We start from the raw sequence: 15,205 nt of genomic DNA on the forward strand, positions 1-15,205 counted from the left end.
CTTTCAGGCACAAAGAGAAGCCAGGTGCAAGTTTACAGAGGTGGCGTAGCACAGAGCACGGCTTCTTGAAGGATCTGCATGAAGGTCACTGTGGTGAGAATGTCAAAAGTAAAGGGGAGAGTGATCCAAAATGAGGTTGGTGAATTAAACAGGCATCAGATTTGGGGGAGCCTTATAGGCTCTGTGAAGGAGGTTAATTTTAGTTGGTGGGGAGTAGGGGATAGGGAGGGAAGGAGAAAAAACCTTCTAGAGGAGAGTATAACTTAACCTGATTGTGAATATAATAGAACCACTGAATTGTGTGCTTTAAAGAGGCAGATACCAGAGTATGTGAGTTACATCTCAGTAAAGCTATTATGAAAACAATTCAGTCTCGGCTGTTGACTTTGGGCCTTGATGTCATCTTTGGTAAAATAGGGCTAATTACAGAGCCTAACTCAAATTGCAGGTGTGAAAAGTAACTGAGACGTTGCATGTAAAATTCTTGGCACACTAACTGGTATAGTAAATGCTCAGTAATAGATAGTGATGATGTTGATGATTTTTCTTAAATGGATGGCCTTTTCTTTGTCCATCCTGAGTCATAGGGGCAAGTGGTGCTTTCAGGAAAATAGGCCGAGGATCCATGAAGACTTGGAATGCACGAGGACTGACCCTCTCCCTAACACTCAAATCCTGTGTGCGTTTGACGGAATTACAGCCTTATGGCTTTGATATCTGTTATTTATTTCTTAACTAATTTAACTGAGACCTTGCTCAAGATGTGCTCGTGAAAAATTACCCTTTTAATGGTGGAGCATTTAATGAGAAACTGGATTATCTACTGCAGAAGTGCCCTTCATACAAATTAGCTTGGCCCTGGGTCCTAATCTAAATTGGGCTCCCAACTTTCCTCTAAATTGCCTAATATTTTCTTATTAATCTCTGCCCTTATTCACCTGATCTGGCTCTGCCTCCTTTTATGAATCTTCCTCCCCAGCTGGGTTCTGTTCCCTGTCAAATGTCTCTTAAAGCTATCTTTGTATCTGGCTCATGGGCAGTTTTTGGATGTGGTGTGGTGACTGGAAGGTGTTTGTTCCATTCTCAAACTGTCTTTCCATTTCCCAGTGGATTTTTAATGCTGCCAGTATATTTAGCATCACAGATTTGAGTCAGTTGAGTCTTGGGTGTAAGGTAAAGGTGGATCTTTATAGGGAAATGAGGTAGATGAGAAGTAATTAATCATAGTGGTAAAGACTAATTTTTTTAGTTTTCCAGGGCTACTGTGACAAATACCACAAATTGGTTTGCTTTAAACAACAGGAATTTATTGTCTCATAGTTTTAGAGGCTAGAAGTCCAATGTCAAGGCATCTCCAAGCCATGCTTTCTTCTGGAGTCTGTAACGTTCTGGTGCTAGAAATCCTTGGTATTCCTTGGCTTGTTTATGCATCTCTGCCTCCATCGCATGGGGACACGTGTCTCCTTCACTGGCCCCAACTTACTGACTGTCCAAATTTCTTCTCGTTATAAGGACTTCAGCCATATTGGGTTAAGACCCACCCTGATTCAATTTGACCTCATCCAAATAGGATCTTCAAAGATCCTATATACAAGTGAGTTCACACCCACAGGACCTGAGGTTAGGACTTGAACATGTCTTTGTAGGGAACAGAACTTAATCCACCACAACCAGGATTGAAAACAAAGAGCACAGACATGGGCTTTAGCATCACATGAGTCTGGCTGCAAATCACATTCATTTCCTAGCTGTGTGAGTTTGGGAGAGTTACTTCATCTCTCACACCCTCAGTTTAGATCTTTGTGAAATCTTTGTAACAGTATCTACCTCTAGGACTGTTTTCAGTGCTTAATAACTTAGTACATGTAAAAGCTCTTTATACAGGACATGATAATGCTACCTCTTATTATCATCATTGATGTTTTGGGGAAGTCCCAAATGGTGATAGAGATGTTATTAGTGAGTGTTATTATTAGTGAGTAGATGTTATTAGTGAGTTGGTTATTTATAACTAATAAAGAGATGTTATTAGTGAGTGGAACACTGGCATGTATTGAAGAGGCAGAGATGTTGCCTGTGCTAGAGTGAGACAGTGTTCATAAGAGATCACGGATTGAGCCATATGTCATTCCCACCGTATGTCATTCCCACCAAACATTACGTAACAACACGGGGAGGGGTGACCTGTAGTACCCATGGGCCCTGTTCATTAGGCCAGATGCTGATGTAGGGTCTATCATGACAGATGTTCTTCTTTTTGTTCTTAGACCAAGTGTTTGACATCTGCCCTCACATAACCTTAAGGTTTAATTTTTACAGTGATGACAGTTTCTAACTAAGGATTATTCTATTCTTTTCTAACTAAGGATCCATCTATAATTTGTGGAATATTATTCAAAGGGCTGTAATATAGGAGGAGTCAGCAGAGTTGCAGTGGAGAAAAATACCAACTGGGAGTCAGGGACCAAAGGTCCAGGCCTGGTTCTGCAAATATCTGTCCTTTTTGCCCCTCCCGCCCCCATCGTATCTTCTGCATGCTTCTTTTACTGGGCTGATAATAGTGGCAACAGCTACAATTTACAGAAAGCCTACCATGTGCCAGATGCTAAATACATGCTTTGCACATATTCTCACTTGAGTTACTATTTTTATCCTCATTTAACAGATAAGGAAACTGAGGCTCAGAGAGTTTAGTTGACTTGCAAGTGATTTTTAATGAGGATATCTGTCTCTAAAGCTTGTACCTTACTACACACCAAGCATAAGCCACTGAACATTTTTATTTGCCATCACTAAAAACTTTCTCTGTTCCCAACCAGAACTTGAGTTCCAAGGGGCACAAATTTAGTCTCATTCATCTGTTGCCAGCCAGTAACAGCATCTGGCACCAAGGAGATGCTCTGTAAGGGCTGAATGAATAAATTAATGAAATGGAAGTCATGGTTTGTCGATAGAAAAACATTGTACAGTGGTTAGCTATTGTTTTTTTTTTTTCCTATTCTGTTTGTCCTCAGATAATTCTCAACTCTGCATTATGGGAACGCCTTAGTTTGCACATTATACAGATAAATAGAAATGGGCTGAATTACCTCTAATGTCCCCAGTCTAAGTTTCTGACAGATGAGGGGAGTCATGATGAAGGAGGAACCCAGTTAATGGTGAAGAATGTTCTGGGAGATGACGGTCGGAGGGCTAGAGTGTTTCAGGTTCAGGAACTGCCACATGTGCAATGCCTGGCTGGTGACTAGGCAAAGCATGTGAGGTTAGAGTAGGTTTGAATTCCTATGCATTTGTCCTCTTTCCGACAAGCTACCTTAATTCTAAGACCTTCCTCTTCGTCATCTGGAACATGGAAATGGCCTGGGTTGTGGTGAAGAGTGGGGATAAAGTTTATAAAGCCTCTCATTTGAAGCATGTGCTCAGGCCACAGTGACTTTACTGTCCTGATTTTATGTGGATGTATTTGAACTTCTGGTTGATGTATCTTAGCAAAATATTACGTTATAATTATTGAGAGAGCCTGTTGCAAGGTTTGGCTACATCATAAAGCAGTGTGGGAGCCTATTTCTGTACACACATGAGTTAGTAGAAGAGATATCATAAAACCATTTTTTTGATAATTGTCCCTGGGTCATTACTTGATACAAAGCAATTACTCTGGAGTCTCACTATAAAACAGCCCATGGAATTGGGTGTAAGAAGGGTCTTGGACCCAGGCCAAAGTCAATTTAATGTTGGAAAGGCTATAGAGACTCGGTGTTAATTCTATTCTAGCAAGAATTTCAGACCTGAACTCTTAGTGGGTCATTATCATTTGTTGAAAACCTACTGTGTATCGTAGGCTGTGTTAGTTGCTTTACACAGGTTATCTGATATTTTTATCTTAATACTCCATTGGTTATATTTATCTCCTTTCTGTGTCTGCTTGTGTGTATGTGCCCAAGAAAACTGAGGCTCAGAGACAAATAATTTGCCTTAGGATTTAAATGGTAAGAAACGTTACTTGCATCTAGGAATAACACCATTGAGTTCCTCTGGGTGCAACGATTTGGCTTTTTGAGGACACCGGTGAAACCAGAGAGTGAATCTTGGAATTGTGGATACTTAGTACCAATGGAGCCTGAACACCTACATATCTGAATCCTGCTTTTCCCTGTTTCTAGGTCAGGACCGCAGTGAAGCCACTTTGATAAAGAGGTTTAAAGGTGAAGGGGTCCGGTACAAAGCCAAACTGATTGGGATTGATGAGGTTTCCGCAGCTCGGGGAGACAAGTTATGTCAAGATTCCATGATGAAACTCAAGGTACTGTGCAGATATTTCATTTTAAATATCATGGGTTTGATATGAATGCGAGAAAGAAATGATACCTAAATGTCACTGTGCTACATAATTTTATTTATCCATTTAATGGTAAATTGCTTGGTTCCCTGATGAATCACCATGTGTACATATTGGGAAAAGATTTCAATAATTTTGGATAATATTGAAAAGATTGCAATAATTCAACAAGTGAATTGAGCACCTACTAAGTGGAGAAAATTTGCTAGGCTCTGTTTTATAGGTTTTGAGCTTATCACGTTTTATTCAGTTTCATCTTCATTGTCCAACCCCTGCAAAAATAAAAGTAAAAATTATCAAGTTATTTAGTCCTTCAACTTTTTTTGAATTTTCACCACTTTGTTAATTTTAAATAATTTTTATATATTTTACTTTGTAATAAATATGGTAAAGGATAGTAGGTTAAGATAAAATCTGATTTTATTCATTCTCATAATTTCTATTAATTATAGAAATTAATAGAATGTTAATGTTGATGTACTCCCAACACTTTATACTGAAGGAAAATTTACATTTTAAAGTAATGTATCACTCAATATTGAGAAAAATAAGAAAGAAATTGGAAAATTTTTAAATATACAAGATGAAAAAATTGTTTATTAAATGGCCTTAAAACATTCTTTTTTCTCAGTCTATTCTCCATGTATGTTGTGGTTTCTTTTTTTAAAAAGTGATGTAAAATATATAAAAAACTAATAATTTAGCAAGAAGTCTACAAGATATCTTATGTATTTAAAACATAGTTTAATTATTTTTCTGATTATAGAATTCACATATGTTCATTGTAAAAAATTTTGAAAATACAGAAAAATATAACAAAGAAAATTGAAACAATCCCACCACACAAAGAAAATCAGTGTCAATATTTTTGTTTATAATTCACAACCTCTCTTTATATTTGTACATACATTGTATATGAATCATATACACATACACATGCTACCAATAATAAAATTGGAATAGCTATTTATACAGTTTTATATCCTTTTTTTCATCGAAGAATATATTATGAGCATGTTTTCATATCTCAAACAATCCTTGAGAACACATTTTGGTCCATGCAATTTTTTTAAATATTTAAAAAAAAGGTAGAAAAGAAAAAAACGAAACACTAAGTCTGACCATAAGCCTAAAAGTATTAAATGAGATAATATCTGGAAAGCAGTCCCACATGGCCTTTTCTTTCATAGATGCTTAATGAATAACAACAGTTATTTTTGTTTATGCTATACAAAATTTCTCCACAGTTTAAAATGTATATCAGATGCTAACTTTTCCTTTAGTATAGCTCTGGGAATCATGTTTTTTTTAAAAAAATCTTACTTTCTCCACTGATTTTTTGAACTGTGTCTGTTTCTTTCTTTTTTATGTTTTTTTTTCGGCTAGTACATAAGCAAACTTATTTTAATAGCTATGCATCTATTATAATGTATACTAGAAAAAGGTATAAAAGACATCAAAACTATGATTTCACAGATTATCACTTTGGAATTAGTTAATATATCCATTCTTTTATAATTAAGCAATATCATTATATTTGGGGGCCGTCCAGTAAAGAGACGCTTTCTTCTTCTCTCAAGTTTAAATCTGATTGAGAATCAGACAAAAAGAGTAGGATAGGAGGAACTTGAAATCCCAACTATATGACTGATAAATGCTGGACGGAGAGCATGACTTAGATGCACGGCCACAATGGACATCCTAGAATGAGACAGGTCAGGGGAAGAGTTGGGTAACTGCAGCCCCTGCTGCTCCCCCAACCTGACCTGCCCCAGAGAAGGACCTGAACTCCTGCTGAGCTCAGACAAGCATGCGGCCTCTCTGCCAAGCAGCCAGCTCACAGAGAGAACCCAGGGGAGACTGAGCCAAGTATACTCAGCTGCTTCTCCCAAACTCCCTGATGAGAGAGCCCCTCAGCTGCCTCCAGAGGAGACCCTAATGAAGGATGGGGAGAGAGCCCAGGAACCTGATGCTTGATTCTTGCTGAAGTCGCTCCGTACTGAATATGGGGCTAGGCTCTTGACAAAGATGATTAAAAGACATCAAGAAAACATTTTTACTTAACTCTTTATCTCTGTAGACTTGGTTCTCACCTGGAGTCACAAATCTGCTGAGGAGGGGACAGTTCTTGGTACATCTTCCCCCAGTGTCCTGGTAGATAGACAGTCACAAAGCATATGTCACAGATCATCTCATTTGCCAGCTGCCTTTGTAGAAACACTGAAGTCTTAAGTGCTTAAGAGGCAGGAGCTGACCTCTGCTCCCCGAGTTTACCCTCAGGATCAATGTTGGGGAAAAGTAGCTGGACCAGGCCTGACAATGACACCTTATCTTGCATGTGTGTGTGTGTGTGTACATATGTGTAAGACAGAGAGAGTGTCATGTGTCTATGTGTATATATAAGAGAGTACAGGTGGGAGAGAGCTCATGTCTCTGTGTGTCTGTGTCTGTGTGTTGGGGTGTGTGTGTAAGAGTGTATGTTGTGTGTGTATGCGTGAAATGTCAGCAGCGAAGTTCTCCATATGTCACCCTTCAAAGCCATGAGGTCCCCAAAGCCCCAAGAGTTTGTCTTACCGTGACACAAACTGGTCAGATGCAGTGAACTTGTTGAGGGGTTCTTGGTTCCCAGACAATTGTGTTTCATTGCTGGCAAGTTGCCAAGGAGAATGTTGACATTTCATCTCCCAGTGGTTTTACTTTAGGAAACACAGAAACATAAATGATCAATTCTCCATTTGGCTACCTGCCCGGGAAAAAAGAGGCAAAGAAATACAAAATGCCTCTTAGCCTTGTAAAAAGGCCTACTCGTCCATGTTAAGCCTTATGATAAATAAAAAAAAAAAATTCTGTTTTCCTTTACTTGACCCTGCGACGCTGAAAAATTTTCTTGTTTTGGAGAGTTTTCTCTTGGATTGCCTAGGTTTAATTGGGGATTCATATTGTGAGTATGAGTGACCCCGCTGTCTGTTCATCAGCAATGTATCACTGCTGCCACCATCCTCCTCCTCCTCCTCCTTGTTTCTTTTTCTTTTTTTCTTTCTTTCTCTTCTTTCTTTCTTTCTTTCTTTCTTTCTTTCTTCTGCTTCTTCATCATAATTATCGTCTTGAGCATTCATTTTCAGTTTGACTCTACAGAGCACTTTCACATAAGTTATTTCTTTTGAACTTGTAAATAGACATTAGTCTCCCTGTTTTCCTAATGAGAAACCTGAGGTTCAGAGGAGTCACGTGATTTGCCACAGAACTTTCATTTAATCCTTGAAAATCCTAGAATTCAAAACTAGATCTCGGAGACCTGGCCCAGAGTTTGGCAGCACACAGTTTAACACTAAGTGCATTCTATTTTGTATCTTAATTTAATTTATCTTGGTTCCCCAACTAGATTGGAAGCTCCTGCCAGTAAACTCCTGCTCAGCAGCCACATATTATTGACTCAAACTGGTCAACTTCTCAGAGACATTTGACAAAATGGTGGTATCTGAAGCTATGGGAGAGGATGAACTCTCCAAAAGATTGCATCTGGAGGGCAAGTAAAGAACCCTAAGCATGAAGTCAGGGTCCTGACAGAAACAGAATCCCCTAGATAGTTCAGATGAGGAAACTTGAGTGAAGGAGTTACTTAGAAGAATAGACAAAGTTAAGGTAGCACTCAAGGGATGGTGAGGTGCCCAGAGACTAGCAACAGTGGGAGGCTGTTACTTCCCCTAGGAAGACTTATATTTCCTAGAGCCCAGCAAAAGCTAGACTGAGGAAGAAGCCCCCCTCTCCAACACAACAAAGGATGTAGTTTGGAATAACATGGCTACTACCAGAGAAGTAGAATCAAAGACTGGGAAGGAATGCCCTGACCTCCCGCTCCTCCTGCTTTATGATCTCCTGCCTGTGCTCAGTGGTGAAACCCAACTGGAAACCAGAAGGCAAGGAAATCTAGAAGACCAGGACATGCAGTCTGCTAGGGTCAGTCTCTGGGCACAAAGCAGGACAGGGGACGGTATTTGTGTTCAAGTTTGTAACTGGGCAAAGGGAGACTTCGGAGGAGTTGCTTTCCTAAGATAGTACAGCTGGTAACTGCCAGGGCTGAGAGTGGAGAGCAGGTCTATTCAGACATTCATGGCCAAAGCCTGTTGGTTTCACACGTTTTTTGTGTGTTTTATGGAAATCACAGTCATGACCTCATGGGCATGCACCGTGCCATATGAGTCTTCTCAAAGCCCTTTCACATTTTATCATCTCATCTGATTCTCATAGGAACCCCTGAGCTGGACTGGGCAGCCGGCTCTCCTGCCTGGCACTCCTGACCCCTTTTCTGTGTGTCAACTCTCACCCCTCCATCAAGGCTCTGCTCATATGTCAATCATTTAGTCTATGTCAATCATTTCACAATAAATGTCTATGTCAATAAATGTCTATGTCAATAAATGTCTATGTCAATAAATGTCAATAAATGTCTATGTCAATCATTTCACAATAAAATCATTATCAGTACTAGTAATAACAAGAACTGTTACACACTGAGCACTCCCTGCATGCTACACACTCTGCTAAGTGTTTTCCATATCCCCACATTCTGATCAGGTAGGAAATGTGATTAGTCTCATTTTAAGACTTGCCCCTTCCCTACTTAGTCTGAAGTTTTACCAACTTGTTTTTTAAGAGCATTTTCAACATATCGGTAGTATGGCACATCAGCGTAAGTCATTTGTTTTTTCACCTTTCCTTCCCAAATAGGCTGTTCAAGAGGGTTAGAGGAGAAGGAACCCTAGCTTTGGAATCTGCAAGATCACGGTTGGAATTCCAGCTCTGTGACTTACTAGCTTCTTGTGATTTTAGGAGGTCGTTTGACCTCCCTCACCCTATATAAGAAATAATCCTTCCTTTCCAGGAGTGTGGTATGGGTTAATGATAAGACCTGTAAGAGAACTTCTAGCATATAGTAGGCAACTAAGAAAATGTTTGACTTCCCAACTTCCAGAGGAAACCTGTGGTTTCCAACAGGAACTTACAAAGTCAAGTTGCTTATTTGAAGCCCCTACCTCTGCTCCAACCAGCACCTACATCTGCGTCTTCAAACTCCCAGCCCAGAGTAGTCCCCTGGACCTTCATTAGTTCTGCATTAATGGCAACGAATCATCTTGTGGGGAGATGCAATCCTGAGACATGCTGTCTGGTGGGGGGCCCTCCCTGGACTTAGTGTGGTTTTTCAGAGCTCCTACCCCCCAGGAGCAATGTGCTTGATAAAATTGGACTTTTATTTCCCCAAAGATAGCACTGTGTAGATACTCCTTCTCTCTTTCATTTATCATGTAAAGTTGCCACCAGCAACCCCAAGCAGAAATGCTCCTGAAACATGCTTGTTTGCTCTTTCCATCCTTTTTCTATCCAGTCATATTCTACCAACAAATTTCTTTGAGAGCTGCTTGGAACAGGGTAGCAAAGGGGGGCTTAATGTCTGTTTCAGCACTACTATTGCTTTTTTGATGTTCCGGGGACTCTGAGAGCTAGGACAGTTAGGACTGGTAGAAGATGGGGAAACTGGAACATATTCCTCCTGACCAAAAGTGCACCTGTCTCTCCACGTGTCCTTTGATGTCTTCACCTAGGAAGGAATAAAGCAAGAAGGAGGGGCGCCCCAACTCTTTCTCACTGTTCTTCCAATCCTTTCATTTATGAGGGGGTTACTTCTTGTTCTCTCCTTTGTGCATCCTGGACACCCGAGGTTGGCGGTGTTGTATGGTGAGGTAACAGTGGAAGTTATTTTACTCCAAATTGAGCCAAGAACACAGATCTGGAAGCCAGGTTGTTCAAGGTTCAAAGTCTCAGTTTCTACCTTAGTGAAGGAAAATCATGTCACCTCTCTGTGCCTGCTATATGCCAGGCTGTGTTCTCAGCAGTGGGCATAAAGAATGAATAAAGCAAAGTTTCATGCACAACTGGGTTTTCACTCTACAGTTATTCCTTCCACGGCATGGTGGTTGGGGTGCAGTGCCCCTGTAATCTGGAAAATCTGTGTTTATTTTTTTCAGAGCTTCAGGTACTCCTTAGATGCCTCTTAATTGGCAGATGCTGCCTCTCCCATTACTTTTACATTGTGTAAGCTAAACTTTTGTGAAAATTTTCATACCAGCCTTTGCTGGCCTGAAAATCCATAGGGGTAGACGCTTCACCTTCATTTTCCTTCAGGAAATCATGTAAGAACCTGCCTTTTCTTGTATGATGCCAGAGTCTGCCAGAATGCCTTTTTTATAACAATCCTGCGCATTTCTAGCCTTTGTTTGTTGACTGCTGGCCTTTGTATTGTCCTCTGCGGCTTCTGCAAAGCTCCCCCAAAATTCCCACTTAATTTCTTAGGCCAACCTGTGATATATCGAAACCACGATGGGGAGAGTCACAATGTGGAAGGGATAACTGTATTGCGGAATAAAGGTAGAAAATCAGCAAATGAATATATAATATGTCACATGTTATCAAGTGCCACGAGAAAAAGTGAAGCAGGGATAAAGAATGAGATGCAGTGTGGCATGCAGGCTATACTCTGAAGTTGAGGGAGTGTTTCTGATAAGGTGGCACTGAAGAGACATAGGAATTAGTCCTGGGATTCCAAAGACATGCTTTGACCATTCCTTCATGTTCCTTAAAAACATCTCACAGTGTATTCATGGAAAAGCAAACCGCACATTGAGAAATCCAGAAACCACTGAATAGGAGGGGTTGAAGAGATGGAGGTCTTAGCTTGGGGGTGAGGTAATGCTCTAACTGGTTGGAGGGCAGGCATTGGAGAAGGGATCTTATGTCAATGTTTAGCATCTTTCAGGGGCAGAGTGAGAAACACTGGTTTGAGGTTACAGGGAAAGAGATTTGCATTTCATAGAAAGAATGATTTCTGCTCCCTGCGCTAAGAATCTGGAGTTGAATTCTCAGCTTTTACACTAAGTCTCTGTACCATCTCAGGACTATCCATTTTCTTCATCTGTAGAATGGGGAACTTGGAATGGTTAGTTTTAAGGGTTTATCTGGTTCTAACATTCAGTATGACTGTGAGTGTGTAAGAGTCATCATCACAGATGATCTGGGCATCTGATCTTACGAGAAAGTGGATTTCCTACCAGTAGGTATCCAAACAACTGGACCACAAACTTTAAGGGAACTTCTAAAAGGGATTCATGCATCCACTAGAAGAAATTCATTTTTATTACATGCCTATATCATACCAGGTACTATGCTAGGTTACATAAATTTTCATTTAATCCGCTCAACCAAGCAAGAGAAGCTGAACTGAGAGGTTAAGTGATTTGTCCAAGATCACACAGAGCAGGGAGTGCAACCAGATATTCTGATTCCACAGAATAGCTCCAATACTCAAAATGAGGGTAATAAAACAACATAAGAGAACAAGCCTTCCCCATGCCCTCTGGTTATACCTATCGCTCTCTAACACCAGTAATTCTCTGAGATCGATGTAAAAAACATACTATTCTGAGAACAGCACAGACTACTTTTATCTCCTAGAAATATGAAATCATTATTATTTCAGGCTTTTATACTCCCCAAAGCACAGAACTGCTGAAAGTTAGGCTTAATCTTTGCCATCTCTTGAGGCTAACAGTGATGAGGGAGTGGAAGCCTCAAAACGGCTAATGCAGAGACATCGACAGCCCTTGAGTGTAAACCCCTTGAAATATCATTTCCCTCTGGATGTTGCTTGCCAAGTAAGCCCAAGATTTTCTGTAAGTGGGCACCACAGAGGCTAATTTAAAAAGCAAATGCCTTTACTCTTAACTTATCATATCAACTTTTTGGGAGGTGGAGAACTCTGGGTAACACATTCATTTAATAATTATTGACTAAGCAACTCCTGCCCTCCAAGAAATGTTCTAGGCTCTAGAGATACAGCAGTGAGCATGACATCCTAATCTTTTCTGAAGTTTACATTCTGATTGACAAATATACATACTTTAATTTATAAATAGTTTGGAAAAGTAGGGAAACATATATCTTAATAAACAGAATGAATTTGGTAGCTACTTTATTTGAAAGCACAGGAATGATAAGGAAAAGGGTAGTGGAAAAGCAAATGTCTTTGGGTAAAACTTGTAAACCACAGGCATAAAACCGTGATCATATTTTTCCAAGCATAATTAAGACATACGGTCTAGCAGTAGTTTTAATTGTCTTTAATTTTCCTTCCAACCTCTAAAACTGATTCATATGAAAACTATTTCCAGAAGTATAAAAGTAGAATCACTTTAGGAATATATATATATATATATATATATATATAGTAACTCACTTTATTTAAAAGATGAAAACTATATCCAATACAAAATTCAGTGAAAATATTAATATAAGAACCATATTGTGTTCATCTTGGGATCCCCAAGGCTGAGTCAGAAATAGGCATTCAATAGGTTAGTCGAATGAATAAATGAATGTTCATATTTCTATTTATACAATGTTAGAAGAAATAGGACAAGTATTATCCTAAAGCATCCAAAAGATGTGAGCAATTGTGTAGAGAAATGAGGACGGAACGAAGGTAACGGAGTACCCATGATTGGTAGCTTCAGTTGATGGTATCTGACATGCCTTTGGGACCAGAGGGAATTTTCAAATGAAAACACTGAAGTAAAAACCATGTCCTTCCTTTCCACAGGGTGTTGTTGCTGGCGCTCGTTCCAAAGGAGAACACAAACAGAAAATCTTTTTAACCATCTCCTTTGGAGGAATCAAAATCTTTGATGAGAAGACAGGGGTAAGTAAAAGAATCACATGGTGTTATGAAATTGAATCCATTGACCCATGTGCCCTCAAAAGTCTCTACTCTCTGGGCAGGAATATCAAACAAGCATAAAAACACATAAAGCAACTGCCAAACTTGATCAACTGTGATCGTCCATCAAAGGGAGTCTCTTTCCTGATCTGGCCAACAGTGTTCCTGCACCATGTTTCTTATGGTGTAATCGTGATAAAAGTGTCACACAGTCCTGGTAATCTAATGGGATATTGATGAGCTTTGAAGAGCTGTGAGTAATGTGACAGTTTAAGTTAAATTTCTTTGTGTGATGGCAACTTAATGACATGCATCCTGGAGGGAGACATATGTAGGTCTTTTGACTCAGTCAAAGCATCCAGACTCTCTTTGAGTTTAACCTGTAGCACCTTGCAATTGCTGTAATCAAAAAGAATAAATAGAGTTCTCAATCTTAAAAAGAAAAAAAATCTATCATTGCATGACCAGGAAATGTAAGGGCTGATATGTTTGTTGAACCCAGCAAAGCAGTGGTTTGTTTTTCATCAACTTCATAGCAGCAATTAACTCCCAGGTTCATCCCCAGAGCTCGCCTGACATTGCCGGTCCTTCTCATTGACAGTACGGGAAAAACAGGAAAAAACTCTATGATCCATTTTGCCAAGAGAGCAAGAGTCAAAAGGACATGTTTTCCTTTCATTCATTCACTGATTTACAGTTCATAAAATGTCACATATATCACTTCCTTTGAACTTCACAAAGATAATTTATCGAGCACTTTTTGCAACAGTCAACCTACCAAATTACTTAACCTTGGTCATTTTGCATTATTTTCTCCCATCTGTTCTGACTAGCTACCAGAAGGATAGTAGCATGATATCTTAAAAGTAAAGATGAGTTTTCTTGAAGAAAAAAAAAGGTATACAAAAATTACCCCTAAATAACTAGTAATAATAACTTCCATTTATTGAGTACTTTCTCTATAAATATATGCTAGGTGCATTTTCATTACTGTACAAATATTATTCCATTTCATCCTTGGAATAGTCCTGTGGGATAAATAATAAGCGTGACTTCATCAAGTACATATTAAGTGCTAGACATTGTTGCAGGCCCTTTATGTAAGTTCCAACTCATTTAAACCTCAAAGCAACTGTAAGAGGTAGACAGTATTATTATACCCATTTTGCAGTTGAAGATGCTGAAGACAGAAAAGTTATGTAACTCGCTGAAAGCAAGTGGTGGCAGAGACAGGATTAGAAACCAGGAGGTCTGTCTCATGAGTCCTTTCACTTAACTATGATGCCTATTATAATTCAAGATAAGTGACTGTTCTAGTTTGCTAATGCTGCCGGAATGCAAAACACCAGAAATGGATTGACTTTTATAAAAGGGAGTTTATTTGGTTACACAGTTACAGTCTTAAGGCCATAAAGTATCCAAGGTAACACATCAGCAATCGGGTACCTTCACTGGAGGATGGCCAATGGTGTCCGGAAAACCTCTGTTAGCTGGGAAGGCACATGGCTGGTGTCTGCTCCAAGGTTCTGGTTTCAAAATGGCTTTCTGCCAGGATGTTCCTCTAGGCAGCAATTCCTCAAAAACATCACTCTTAGTTGCACTTGGGGTATTTGTCCTCTCTTAGCTTCTCGGGAGCAAGAGTCGGCTTTCAACGGCTGTCTTCAAACCATCTCTCATCTGCAGCTCCTGTGCTTTCTTCAAAGTATCCCTCTTGGCTGTAGCTCCTCTTCAAAATGTCACTCACAGCTCACTGAGTTCCTTCTGTTTGTCAGCTCGTTTGTGTGGCTCCACTGATCAAGGCCCACCCTTAATGGGTGGGGCCATGCCTCCATGGAAATTATCTCATCAGAGTTATCACCTACAGTTGGGTGGGGCACATTTCCATGCAAACAACCTAATCCAGATGTTCCAACTTAATCCCCACTAATATGTCTGCCCCACAAGATTGCATCAAAGAATTTGTCTTTTTCTGGGGGACATAATACATTCAAACCAGCACAGTGACTTTCTCAAAGCTAGGCAGACAGTAGCTTGGAGACCTGTGCTCAGTTTTGAATCCCCCATTTTAAGGAGGACATGAGCAAATCAAAGCATATCCT

The 15,205-nt window shown here is 39.7% G+C and overlaps 1 protein-coding gene across 3 annotated transcripts in view; it reads left to right on the forward strand.

Moving 5' to 3' along the window:
• DAB1 (DAB adaptor protein 1) overlaps positions 1-15,205 on the forward strand; it is a 1,206,834-nt gene that overhangs the window by 1,066,749 nt on the left and 124,880 nt on the right. For all 3 annotated transcript variants that reach the window (XM_037827102.1, XM_037827103.1, XM_037827104.1), the window contains 2 exons: positions 4,164-4,303; positions 12,990-13,088. In XM_037827102.1, coding sequence (XP_037683030.1) covers positions 4,164-4,303; positions 12,990-13,088 — 239 coding nt within the window. The remainder of the gene's footprint in view (positions 1-4,163; positions 4,304-12,989; positions 13,089-15,205) is intronic.

Source organism: Choloepus didactylus, chromosome 2, assembly GCF_015220235.1.
Source record: "Choloepus didactylus isolate mChoDid1 chromosome 2, mChoDid1.pri, whole genome shotgun sequence".
Taxonomy (NCBI): domain Eukaryota; kingdom Metazoa; phylum Chordata; class Mammalia; order Pilosa; family Megalonychidae; genus Choloepus; species Choloepus didactylus.